Source organism: Exophiala bonariae (genome assembly GCF_035927105.1).
Source record: "Exophiala bonariae strain CCFEE 5792 chromosome Unknown scaffold_50, whole genome shotgun sequence".
NCBI lineage: Eukaryota > Fungi > Ascomycota > Eurotiomycetes > Chaetothyriales > Herpotrichiellaceae > Exophiala > Exophiala bonariae.
Genome location: NW_027042525.1, coordinates 2,484 through 15,226, shown reverse-complemented (window position 1 = coordinate 15,226; position 12,743 = coordinate 2,484). Strand labels below are relative to the sequence as shown.

Below are 12,743 nucleotides of genomic sequence, written 5' to 3'. Positions count from 1 at the left end.
ATACCCTCAGTCTTTGTTGAGCGTTGTCTTATTCTTCGTATTCAGGTACCTAACTAGTTAAGGAGCTCGGGTCCACTATCCATTGTCGGGATTAAAATCGATTCTCCGATCTCACAGGAGACTCTTTTACTCGGTATAACTAATATAGTGAGCCCCATAGTGGGTTCTTGATCTCAACCCAATAGGGGTTCTCCGGTGACATAGTGGTCCCGATAACAAACTTTCAGCTAGAATCATTCTATATCCCAGAACACTGGTGGATTCCTTGTCACAAACCAATGAGGAGCCCATACTTCTTGCCCACTCAACTACTCACGAACTATCAATCTGATCAGGTGAGCCACCTAGTGTCTCTCGCATGTCCTATGTAGTATACTTGAATCCATGCTGTTTCCAGTCCGAAGTATCCTGGAAGTTCTCTTCTACCGCCTCCACCGGGTCCCGCGCTTCTATCACGCGTCGATTCCTTCTGAGGCACACAAACCAATACACAAGAATCAGAACGATGCACGCACAGTAGCAGCACAGCATTGCAACCACACCACCCGTGTACGCAGGAGCTTGGCTAGCACGGAAGGTCTGAGGACCGATGAGATTACCAACTGCATATCCAATGTAGAGGATGGCGAAGGAGACGCTTTTCTTGGTGTTACCCGCTGTGTTGGCCTGGGCCAAAGAGATACCCACCACGTAAGGACCGAAGTACGTGTACACGAGGTAGAGACCCACCATTTGTGCGGGAATGGAGGTGCGACTGACACCGTATAAAATTCCAGTGCCGATGATTGGAACACAGCAGGCGAAGACTGTCACCAAGCAGCGACGGTTGTTCCACTTCGCAGCGATCAAACTGAAGGTGAAAGACGCCAGTGTAGACATCACTCCAGTTGGCATGGAGAGCAAAGAAGCCTCCTTGGAGGTAAAGCCAAGATTTTTGATGATAATGCCATTGAAAGTGGTCAATCCGCCATTGGGGATGTTGATGGATATATTAAAGAAGAAAATAATCCAAGTCTTGGGATCCATAAGTGCCTCACGGACTTGGTCCCACTTCCAGGTCTTATTAACGATTCCAGTCTTGTTCTCGGAGAGACGGCGAATCCAAAAAACTTTCTCTTCTTTGGTGAGAAAGCCAGCGTTGATGGGTGAGTCTGGAAGGGCGATGAAGACAAAGATCGACCATGCCATAGAGATCGACCCAACCAGGAGGTATAGATACTGCCACCTGGAGAGTGCAGCAGTTTCAGGTATGTAGCCGATGAGCCAGGACAGAAAACCATTGAAGACCGAGCTGGCTGCAGCAAACACCAACGCATTGCGTGGAGGCTGCTCTTCTTTCTTGTACCAGCCTGCAATCAACACTGAGATTCCGGGTACAATGATGGCTTCAAAGGCACCCATGATAAATCTCACCGCCATCAGGCCTGGCCAGCTGGTGCATGCAGGGAACACCAACGCCATGGCTGACCACCCGCACGAGCAGAAGCAGAGGTATTTGGCGGATGGGAATTTGTGCATGAGTGCAGAGGAAGGAAACATGCCCACGAGAGCACCCAAGGACAAGATCGATCCCAGCCATGAATACTGCTGGCCGTGGAGATGGATATCATCACGCAGGCCATAGATGGCAGCGGTTGAGAGTGCTACTTTGTCGACAGCACCGAGCGTAGCAGTGAGGAAAAGCTAGGATGGGTCAGTGAGATTCAAGTGGCCGGACGAGGTATGCATTACCATTGGGAGCAAGATCCAGTCTATCTTGCGGAGCAGTTTCTTCTCTTGTGCCGCAGAAAAGCTTGCGCTCTCGACGTCTGCCTCGGCCAGGAAGAGAGCAGCACCATCCACTTGCTTCACATCCTTGGTGAACACTTCAGGCTCCGAAGGCTCTCGCGAGTCTTGGGCTGGTGATTTTTCAATGTTGTCCATCTTGAGGAGACTAGAATAAAGGTTTGATGCTGTTGCGGTTCTGGTCCGGGGCAGCGGTCAAAATTTATAGTTGTTGATGCCCGCCACGATGGTAACCATGTAGTTCCAACTTCCGTGCGAGTCTTCTGATATCTCTTCTATCTCCACTTCGCTATCGTGACCAGTTCCTCCATTTCACCCCGCGAAGATAGCGGCACACCTGAAAACCCTCTGGAGCCCGACAAAGTCAAAATAGACTCTGGCAATACAGGGCCAACTTGGCAAAATCCTCCCGGAGAGGAATACGAGTGTTTGAAAGAGGATGGTCGACACGATCGGAAAAGATTGCCGCGATCTTGGCATATCTCACACGTGCCGTGTAGCCTTGTCTGGCAGGTCGACACGACAAGTAGTCTGAGACTCGGACGTCGTCGTTGTTAACTTCAATCTGGACCTCAACTTCGTCCCACATTGGCCCCGATTCACATCGTCGGACATGTCCCATCGCAATAATCTATTGATAAGCGAAGTGATGGTAAGTTCCTAGCCTCGTCGTGTTGACCTTCCGCGTTTGAATGTGAGTTCTTGCGAGCGGGGAGGACATTTTCGTGCGTCGTATGAGGGACTGGTGAGAGGCTATAGTGATTTAAAAAGAGTCTGCAAGCACACTTAGACGATGTCCCTCAAGTGCAACAACAAGATGGGCTCCGTCTCGCACCCTAAGTCGGTCCAAGGGATCAAGATTGCTATCGACCGAGGTGGCACATTCACGGACATTTGGGCAACTGCACCAGGCCAACCAGACCTGGTCTTCAAGCTCCTGTCTGTCGACCCAGGCAACTACGATGATGCACCTGTGGAAGGTGAGTCCAACAAGCTTACTTCTTATGACACTATTCTGACATTACAGGTATACGGAGAGTCATATGTGCATACACGGGAGCTGAAATTCCCAGGCATATGCCATTGCCTAAAGGCTCGATTGAGAGCATCCGCATGGGAACTACGGTTGCTACCAACGCACTGCTGGAGAGAAAGGGAACGAAACATGCTTTTCTTGTGACCAAAGGTTTCAAGGACCTTCTATCAATTGGCTACCAATCACGACCTCGACTCTTCGATCTCAACATTGTGAAGCCAGACGTGCTTTACTCTGATGTCTGCGAAGTCGAGGAGCGTGTTACCATTGAAGCCTTTGATGAAGACGTTGATGGGCTGTTCAATGCGACGGAGGAGGTCTCAGGAGTATTGGAGCGCGGTCTCAATGGCCAATTGATCCGTATCCTGCAATCACTCGATGAAGAGAAGCTTCTCCAGCAGCTTGAGCAGCTTCGATCCAAGGGTTTTGACACAGTCGCGATCTGTTTTGCTCATTCCTACGTTTTTCCCAAACACGAGACGAGGGCCAGGGAGCTGGCCGTGCAAGCAGGATTCAAGCATGTCTCACTCTCCTCTGAGGTCGCTGCTAGCATGATTAAGATGGTGCCCCGTGGCAGTTCAGCTTCTGCAGACGCCTACCTGACTCCAGAAATCAAAAGATATCTAGAAGGTTTTAAGAAAGGTTTCGAAGGCGCCCATCTAGATGACGTGAAATGCGAGTTCATGCAGTCAGATGGAGGACTCGTGAGGCACGATCACTTCAATGGTCTGAAGGGTATATTGAGTGGTCCAGCAGGTGAGTGGCTTCTTGAGTATGGGAAATGTGACTGACTTTTGAAGGCGGCGTGGTGGGTTATGCAAGAACATCGTTCGATCCAGAGACGAAAACGCCAGTGATAGGCTTCGATATGGGAGGAACGAGTACAGATGTGTCCCGATTCGGTGGCACTTTTGAACATGTCTTTGAGACAACCACTTCTGGTGTAACAATTCAAAGCCCCCAGCTTGACATCAACACAGTAGCAGCAGGTGGTGGTTCGATCCTGACTTGGAGAAATGGGTTGTTCACTGTTGGACCTGAGAGTGCATCGTCGCATCCTGGGCCCGCATGCTACCGCAAAGCCGGCCCACTAACCGTCACAGACGCCAATCTCTTCGTGGGCCGTCTTGTACCTGAATCTTTCCCGTCTATTTTCGGCCCGAAAGAAAACCAGCCCTTGGACGAAGATATTGTCCGGACCAAATTCGACGAGCTCACAAAAAGCATTAACTCCGAGACAGGAGGTTTCTTGACGCCCCAACAGGTTGCCTGTGGCTTTCTTGATGTTGCCAATGAGGCTATGTGCCGACCTATCCGTGCACTCACTGAGGCAAAGGGCCATTCTTTGGGTAAGTTCATAGATCCTTTGGCCGTTACAGAAGTTAACCATACTTAGCATCCCACAACCTCGGCGTCTTTGGGGGTGCAGGCGGTCAACATGCATGCGATTTAGCATCCAAACTTGGAATCCAAACCATCATCATCCACCGCTATTCTAGCATTCTGTCAGCGTACGGCATGGCTTTGGCGGATGTCGTACAAGAAGCACAGAAGCCGCATAGCCAGACATTCACTGACGATTGTCGGGCTGGTTTGAGCGAAATATTTGCCGGCCTGCAGGATCAAGTCGAGACAAAAATCATCGCCCAAGGAATACCTAAGGGTCAGGTTAGGTTCGAATATTTCTTGAATATGCGGTATAAGGGTACCGAGACCGCCATGATGATAATGGAGACCGCAGAGACTGGTTTCAAGGCCGGCTTCCTCAAGCGACACCTGCAGGAATTCAACTTCGTCTTCCCAGACGATCGTCCCATTCTGATCGATGATATCCGCGTCAGGGGCATTGGTGAGACCAAGGGGACGACTCCAGATGCCGAGCAGCTTTCGCGTGAGCTTCGTAGCCTGAAATTTGGAAGTGTTGCCGGCAAATCCGTGAATCTGGTAAGTCAAATCGACCCTTCCGATGACTTTTTGTTAACATCGGCTAGCGAACAGTGTACTTCCAGGGCCAGGGAGCTCAAGAATCTCCCGTACACGTTTTGCAAGATCTCACACCCGGAGATGTCATCAAAGGTCCCGCAATCATTCTAGATGAGACGCAGACCTTGGTGATTGCCCCTGGTGCGGAAGCAAAAATATTGACCTCACATGTAGTTATCGATGTTTCAACTGTTGCAAAGGCCGAAGTCTCTGACCAGAAGGTCGACCCAGCCACGTTGAGTACATTCGGGCATCGCTTCATGAGTATCGCGGAGCAAATGGGCAGGGCACTGCAAAACACATCAGTGTCGCTGAATATCAAAGAACGACTGGATTTCTCATGTGCGATCTTTGGACCAGATGGTGAGTCCTGTCTTCCTGACCTTGTATTCAAAACTAACAATACGTAGCGGGACTTGTGGCCAACGCACCACACGTCCCTGTCCATCTCGGCTCCATGAGCTACGCAGTCCGATATCAGCACGAGATCAACAAAGGAAAGCTAATCCCAGGTGACGTGTTGGTTTCCAATCATCCGGAATCAGGTGGGACTCACTTGCCCGATATCACCGTCATCACTCCCGTGTTCGACCAGGTAGGCAAGGAAGTGGCTTTCTATGTCGCCTCACGGGGCCATCACACCGACATCGGTGGTCTGGGGGGCACTTCCATGCCACCAAACTCCACAGAGCTGTGGCAGGAAGGCGCAGCGATTCGATCGTTCCGACTCATCCATAATGGTTACTTTGATGAAGCCGGCATTTCGGAGATCCTTCTTGAGCCTGGGAAATATCCAGGTTGCAGTGGTAGTCGCTCTCTCCCTGCGAATATCTCAGATTTGAAGGCACAAGTCGCTGCCAACAACAAGGGTGCGAATTTAGTCAAGGCATTGATGGATGAACTGTCACAAGAAGTGGTTCAGCTGTACATGTCGGCAATCCAAGACAACGCTGCCATCGCAGTACGATCATTATTACAAGAGACGCTAAAACAAAGAGGCCCCTACCTATACGCAGAAGATTCTATGGACAACGGGTCCACTGTCAAGCTGAAGGTAGAGATACAGCCCACCGGTGATGCAACTTTCGACTTTACCGGATCATCTTGCGAACTTTTGGGTAACATGAATGCACCACCAGCAATCACTCATTCAGCAGTCCTATATTGCCTACGTCTCCTAATTGGAGCAGAAATTCCAATGAACCAAGGTTGCTTGGCTCCAGCGACCATTATTCTTCCCAAAGGATCCTTCCTCAATCCATCAGCCGGCGCAGCAGTCTGTGCTGGCAATACACAAACGTCTCAACGTGTCTGTGACGTGATTATGAAGGCTTTCGAGGTCGCAGGAGCCAGTCAAGGCTGTATGAATTGCTTAGGATTCTTCGGGAAAGGTGGGAAAGATAGAGAAGGGAAGCCTTTGACCGGGTTTGCATATGCCTTTGGAGAGACAATTTGTGGAGGCTCGGGAGCAACAGCCACTGCCAATGGGGCGAGCGCAGTGCATACTGGAATGACGAACACCAGAATAACAGACTGTGAATTGCTGGAAAAGAGATACCCAGTCGTTCTCCGGGAGTTTGCGATCCGTGAAGGGAGCGGTGGGAGAGGAGGACACTCTGGTGGCAATGGTGCTATTCGCGACATAGAGTGCAGAGCCCCACTGACATTCAGTGTCATCACGGAGAGAAGAGTGACCAAGCCGTACGGAATGTGTGGAGGCGAGGATGGCGACCGTGGGGCCAATTACTGGGTCAAGAGAACGCATGACGGAGGGGAAAGATGGGTTAATCTTGGCCCCAAGAACATGGTGGAGATGGACACAGGAGACCGTTGTATTATTCACACACCAGGTGGCGGTGGCTTTGGCTCACTAGGAGCTGTGCTCAGTAAGGCCAACCCGGCCAAAACCCAGTGGCCTCGAGCAGTTGGGAGTGTCTCGGCATATGCAACAGCTCAAACCGAGTCCGCATAGATAAATTAAGCCAGGCTGATTCGTGCCTTGGAAGTTTGGTAGCGATCAATACTTAACGGAGAATCCCCTGCATGACCTTGCACTATGCGACGAGCATGACAGATGCTGCCCAGTGGACGAGACTGTTCCAGGCAGAGCAACCTAGAGAGCACGATCATAAGCTGATCGTGAGTAGTAAAACGTGACACACCCAAGACAAATAGTGGCCAGAGTGTAGCAGCATTATGTAGTGGCAGACCAGATAGGACTTCAAGAAGATCTTGCACGATTGCGGTCGGGTCGATTTGACGTGGTTCTGGGAACCCGACTACGGGCAGTTTCTCTTCCAGGTAGATCAATGCGGCAAGACGTTTTGCTTCTGCAACAGTCTGGACGACATTCAGGTCATTGCTTCCAGAAGCGGGGACCTGATGGAGAGTCAACAACTCCTGGATCAGCGCTGACTTTTCACTCAACAATTGATCATTCGCGCGAAAAGTGTTCTGCCTTATGCGTTGAGCGAGGGATGATATCCGATGTATAATTGACAGGAGCTGACGGGAGCAGCCTGTCAAAACATCAATCTCTTGTGGGTTGTGTGGAATCCATAAGAGGTCACGGACAGGAGACGGATTCTCCCACGCAGTCTGTCCCATGACCTCATGAGCCACGAAGTAGATTTCACAGAGCGCCTTCAAACTCGTGTCTGTCTTTGAGTTGGCTCGAAGGCGGTCTAACATTTTCAGTGCCATTTTATGATGTGTAATCCAAGAAGGTGCACACCCGTCAGAGATATCATAGAAGCAGAACATCAGCATGACTGCCAAGCCCCTCCAATCCATCTCCGCTGTCTGAAGATGAGCACGAAGTCCTCTGATGGCGGCATCTCTGAGCTTCAACGCCAATTTCTCAAACTCTCCATGCTGTTGAAGGCGTAGTTCATTGGCTGCAGCTGCCAGTAAAGCGTTCCTGAGAGGCTCGAACTCGAATGCAACAGGCAGCAGAGTATAAAGATAAGGGTTGTTGATCCTACTGAGTGAACATTTTGGGGAGAGCTCACTGATGTAGTAGTCCAGAAGAAACGCATCTGAACCAAGATAAGGCGAATGTGGCGGGACTGGGATGCATTTCAATCCGGTCGCCCGCACCACTTCCTCGACATCGCTATCGTCTTCATCGTCGATACCTAAGCTTGATGGGCTGTTCCAGTACATGGCATCAAAATCCGATGTTGTGGTATTGCAGAATTCATACTCGGAAACCCGGTAGGCGAGAGGCTGTTCGACCAGTTGAGCGACCTCTCGTTTGCGAGCTGGAGCTTTTCCTCTCCCATGAGCTATGTTCCGTTGAAGGGCATCCTCTTCCCACAACAGCTTGATCTGATAGTCGCACTCTAGCTTAAGGCGTTGGCACCTCGAGCATGTTGGTCGCTCTTCCGAACAACGAACATGGGCTCTCTTGCACGTGGAGCACCCACTGCGTTTCCTGGGTGCATTCTGCTTCCTCTTCTGTACCATCGATCTGTACTCTGCAAACTTGGTCGACTATGGACTATGCAGACCGTAGTCATTGGTAGGTACCGAGGATTATCGCACGTAGTTATTGTTCTTGGCTACCGGTTAGGAGGATCGAATTGCCCTGAGCATGACTGGGTTTGGGGCGCTGACAATTTCAGAGCCCAAGACAGAGCTTTGAACGTGATCGCAAACAGTCGAACGATTCAAGTAGCAAGGTGGGTAGTGTCCAATATAGCGGGAGACCGATCTTAACCTGGCATTTGATTGCTTGTTATGAGGCCTTTGAAGGTCACCACAACCACAGGCAAATAATATGAAGTGCCTCAAGTTGACAAGAAGCGCGAGGATGTCACGGAGGTCCACTGAAAGTTGCGGAGGAAAGCGCTAGCGCGTGCCAACTGCGGGGTGGCTTGGCACCTTTTAGAGGAAGGTTTAACGATACGCTCTAAATTTAGGCTAAGCACCTATTTGCTTACTCCTGTCCATATGCACTTTAGGTACCATTGACTGAAAGTCTTGTAGGCTTCAACGCTAGCAAAAGATATTTCCTGGTCTACTCAGAAGTATCAAAGATTACTTGTGACTCCAGGTTGGATGTTCTCAACTATTGCGGCCAGCTCACTCCAAATCTTCTCCGAGGCCTTTTTCCCATCATTGCTTCGTGGGAATGGCGCGAGCATGTTGTCGTTGACCTTACCATCGGTCATCCACTTGCCATGAGACTCACGTCCTGCCGCAGCACTAGCTACCAAGGTCCGACCCCCCACTTCTGTCGTGCGTGCGAACCGGATGGCATACAGGATCTTCAGCGCAAAATTGCCCTCGCGGCCAAGTTCTGTTCGACATAGACCCGGGTTCAAGTAATTGAGAATGACTCCGGAACCATCCAGTTTAGGAGCAATTTCACGGACAACCAGTACTTCCAGTAATTTACTCAAAGGATACCGCGACCCAAAGCTTGCTTTCGCCTTTTCCTTGTTGTCAAGTGTCTCAAAAACATTTGGATCATTCCACTCTGGAAACTTGATCCATCCATGGACTTCGCTGCTAACCACAGTAAGTCGTGGCTCGGTATTGAACTGCTTAGCAGTCGACTTGAGCTTGGGAAGCAGCAGCAGTGCAAGTAAAAAAGTACTGATAACATTCACAGTGAGTGTTCGCTCGTGTCCTTCCGCCATGGACCATTGGGCAGTGGCTATGCCAGCGTTTTCAAGGAGTACATCGATACGCTGCAGACTCGATGCGCGGCTAGCGAAAGCTTTTACTGATTCTGTATGGCAGAGGTGGCAGTCAGTCTTCAGACACTCATTTGCAGTTGTTGACCATCATGCTTCGCAGCCCGTGAGGACTCACCATATGAGGCTAGATCAAGCTGCCAAACCTCGATAACTGATCTGCCGCACTGAGTCGTGTTTTCGATATCCTTCTTGGCTTCTTCTCCAGCTGAAACGTTACGGACAGCGAGGATCAACTTTGATGCCCCCAGCCGAGCAATGTGCCGAGCTGCTTCCTTTCCCAAACCAACATTGGAACCAGTGATTATGACGGTCTCTCCGGCAAATGATCTTGTCGGGTATGCAGGTTGGACAAACAGCTGTGAGTGAAAGTGGTTGTAAAAGACTCCCATGGTGACTGTGAAATAGAGTGAACTGAATACTTGCCCGGTTTTAAAACAAGACTCCGAGGTCTTCAGGAAGGGATCAAATAACGGCCGCCAGCTCCTATTTATACCAAGATAATAATCTTTGATGCCATGTAATGGTCAGGCGATAGCTCGGGACCACCTTCATATCGCCGAGATCACAAATTGTAACAGATCGAATAGTGCAAGCTCCTCACCCTCTAATCAAGGGAAGAGTACACCTGTAATGGAACCAAACCCTCCTTATCTCCCACGAGACTTAAGTCAAGAACGTTATTCACGTAGGGAAATCATAGTTGCGCACCGCGTATCCGGGTTAGACACCTCTTCCACCGAGGCGCTAGTCCACAAATGGCGAATCCTAGGCGAGCGGTTAGCCTCATCATGGTATGTTTTTCTGGCTTGCCACTAGGCATTTTGGGCTTCGCTTCGATGCGCAAATTCAGTGGGAAAGAAGAGGCCAGGACTTATGCCATTAACTCCGTCGTCCGGTATGCTCGTTCACGTTGGCCTTGGGTAGTTCTTGAGGGCTACTGCGTGGCGGAAGGAGGCCGAAAACGATAAAGTTTCTTATTGAGAATTTTTGGAGAAGGACTATCCTATTACTGCGAGAAAGATCAAACCTATTTAGCCCCCTCATACACTCTGAACACCACCTCTTGCAGCCAGTGTACGTCTCCGCTCGACATACTTGTTCAGTATTGCTCGTGCCTTACCTGTGCCGTACAGCCAGACATGCCAGCTACCAAGACATATCAAAGTAACCGGAACGGCGATAATAAAATATATCCATATCGCACGCGATACTCTCCAACCGCTTTCCTCGAAACTGAAGAACGTCGTGCTAAAGAACGTCTGCAAGCCACAGGGGTTAGCCCGGAAATGGGCAGATTTCATCATATGATTCACTGACCGATAGGAATGTTGGAGGTAGCAAAATCATCGTCAGAAGTGCGACCGTCCTCATCACTTCGCTATCTTGGAGGACGAGGACCGTGTAAGCCTGTGTTCGATAAGGTTTCTGTCGTCCTTCTAAAGGAGTGGAGGCCGATGGGAAGGAATTACCAATTCGATTTCGTTCTTCAGCCTTTCGTGGTTCGAGACTGATCGAGCCTTGAGGCTGGCTACTAGTTGGAGTTGAAAGCTCAAATACTCTTGGGCTTGCTCTGTGTAGGTCTTTTCCAGATCCGTCAAACATTGGTAAATTGACTTCTGCTGCGTCTGTAAGCCTTGCAGGGTTTCTATCGTCACTGACAGAATCTCTGAAACGTGGATAGCGTGTCTTGAAACCTCGTGCAGCGTCCCGAAATCCGGTATGGGAAACACTCTATTGTTTCCCACAGCCATTAAAAATAGGTTGTTAGTCGTTGGGTAAATTGCCTGTTTGGGAGCTTTGACTGCAAGCCGAGCTTGATACCAAATCCTTACCTCATCGTTTGGCCGCTTCTTTCTCTCTGCTCTCTCCTTCTTTATGGTTTCGCGAGCCTTCTCGACTTTGCGGACCGGATTGCGCACTCTCCAAACAGAAGTATCGTACAGATGAAACATTTGGTCCAGTATAGAGGTATGCAGAGCAAACGGGTCGCTAAAATTAAGTGTGATGTCTCTGCTTTGGAGCGCACTCTGAAGTTCTGATTGCAGTTTCTCTGGAGCATCGATACACAACGCTCTGGAATGGCCTGCTTTCTTCCACTGTGTGAAAAGGCCCATTTCGTACCAAATGTAACCTTTGCCATCCTCATCGTCGGGAAGGTCAGAATCTGCACGGATCACTTGATTACCCTTTGAGTCTTCGTCGACTCTCGGCATCATTTTTACCAAGCAGCGAAGCCAGGTAACTACGTCACGCCGTCGGTAAGCACAAGATCAGAATGTTTGGTGTCCAAGTAATTCATACCATAACTTTCAAGAGTGTCTCCATTGTAATGGCTTTTGCTGCCAAAATAGCCATTTAGTTTAGTGCACGTGTCTGTGGCAAGAATCTCTGGAATATCGAATTCCTTCAGGAGCGTTTTTCGAAGTTCTTTAGTCTTAGGGTAATGTTTCCGGTCAATAAATCTGCGAGGTCAGGATGCATTCTCCCCCAATGTATGCCTTTCAGGAGGTAAGTGGAATGTTCTCATACATATACCCTTTATTTGGCAGATTTGGTCCCTAGCTATCGTTCAGTACCTGTTTCTGACGAGCAAGGGAGGAAGTGGAAGATTCCGACGTTTTGCTGATCGTAAAGACTTGTCGCAACTAGACTCGGTGGTCTCGAAGCTAACCATGGTTCGAGTTAGATGGTTGGATATAGGCGAAGCTTCCCGCGTCTTACAATATTCCAGAACCGTGGCTGGGATGCCACCAGGTAGCAAGCTAGTCATCTGGATGCTCATGCGATCGACTTGCTGATATATTGTGCGTTATCTCACTAATGTACTCAATTTGAATGATTAGAGGCTTTGAAATGGAACAGGTGTGTCGTTTTCCAACTCAGGCTGAATGGTTTTCTTTCTTTTCCAATCCGATGAAGTAGGTACTCGAGAGGGACACACAGAGGGGGGACAAGGTACTGAGTAATGAGACGTTCACCATTTAGGATAAGCTTAAGTCTGGCCTTTCATGATAGTCCCACTCTCCAGCAAAGAAGGGTCCAGCCTCCCACCTAAGCATTCTAGTGGGAAGGCTCGATCCTAGGCTTGTTGTTATCGTACCACCATAATACAAATCTCAGCCTGACTGTTTCAGGCTTTAAATATGTGGGAATGCCTCCGGGAGCGAATGGCCAGAGCGAATGGATTTGCGAGCGAATACCAAGTTATGCCAAGGGGTGCAAACTAGGCCCAA

The 12,743-nt window shown here is 49.6% G+C and overlaps 5 protein-coding genes across 5 annotated transcripts; 1 reads left to right on the top strand and 4 right to left on the bottom strand.

Annotated features, from left to right (window-relative positions):
- Nucleotides 1-363: 363 nt before the first annotated feature.
- LTR84_011244 (uncharacterized protein) lies at nt 364-1,923 on the bottom strand (the record flags this gene model as incomplete). The annotated part of the gene is made up of 2 exons (XM_064854777.1): nt 364-1,683; nt 1,732-1,923. 2 exons carry the CDS (start codon nt 1,921-1,923, stop codon nt 364-366), a joined length of 1,512 nt encoding a protein of 503 aa, XP_064700093.1.
- A 679-nt stretch (nt 1,924-2,602) lies between these two features.
- LTR84_011243 (uncharacterized protein) lies at nt 2,603-6,776 on the top strand (the record flags this gene model as incomplete). The annotated part of the gene is made up of 6 exons (XM_064854776.1): nt 2,603-2,765; nt 2,813-3,577; nt 3,622-4,170; nt 4,218-4,765; nt 4,813-5,167; nt 5,215-6,776. The coding sequence occupies 6 exons, from the start codon at nt 2,603-2,605 to the stop codon at nt 6,774-6,776; spliced, it is 3,942 nt and encodes a 1,313-aa protein (XP_064700092.1).
- A 5-nt stretch (nt 6,777-6,781) lies between these two features.
- Nucleotides 6,782-8,325, bottom strand: LTR84_011242 (uncharacterized protein; the record flags this gene model as incomplete). The annotated part of the gene is made up of 2 exons (XM_064854775.1): nt 6,782-8,152; nt 8,317-8,325. The coding sequence occupies 2 exons, from the start codon at nt 8,323-8,325 to the stop codon at nt 6,782-6,784; spliced, it is 1,380 nt and encodes a 459-aa protein (XP_064700091.1).
- A 513-nt stretch (nt 8,326-8,838) lies between these two features.
- On the bottom strand, nt 8,839-9,899 carry LTR84_011241 (uncharacterized protein; the record flags this gene model as incomplete). Its single annotated transcript, XM_064854774.1, has 2 exons — nt 8,839-9,542; nt 9,626-9,899. The coding sequence occupies 2 exons, from the start codon at nt 9,897-9,899 to the stop codon at nt 8,839-8,841; spliced, it is 978 nt and encodes a 325-aa protein (XP_064700090.1).
- A 651-nt stretch (nt 9,900-10,550) lies between these two features.
- LTR84_011240 (uncharacterized protein) lies at nt 10,551-11,723 on the bottom strand (the record flags this gene model as incomplete). Its single annotated transcript, XM_064854773.1, has 3 exons — nt 10,551-10,769; nt 10,828-11,241; nt 11,343-11,723. The coding sequence occupies 3 exons, from the start codon at nt 11,721-11,723 to the stop codon at nt 10,551-10,553; spliced, it is 1,014 nt and encodes a 337-aa protein (XP_064700089.1).
- Nucleotides 11,724-12,743: the final 1,020 nt, after the last annotated feature.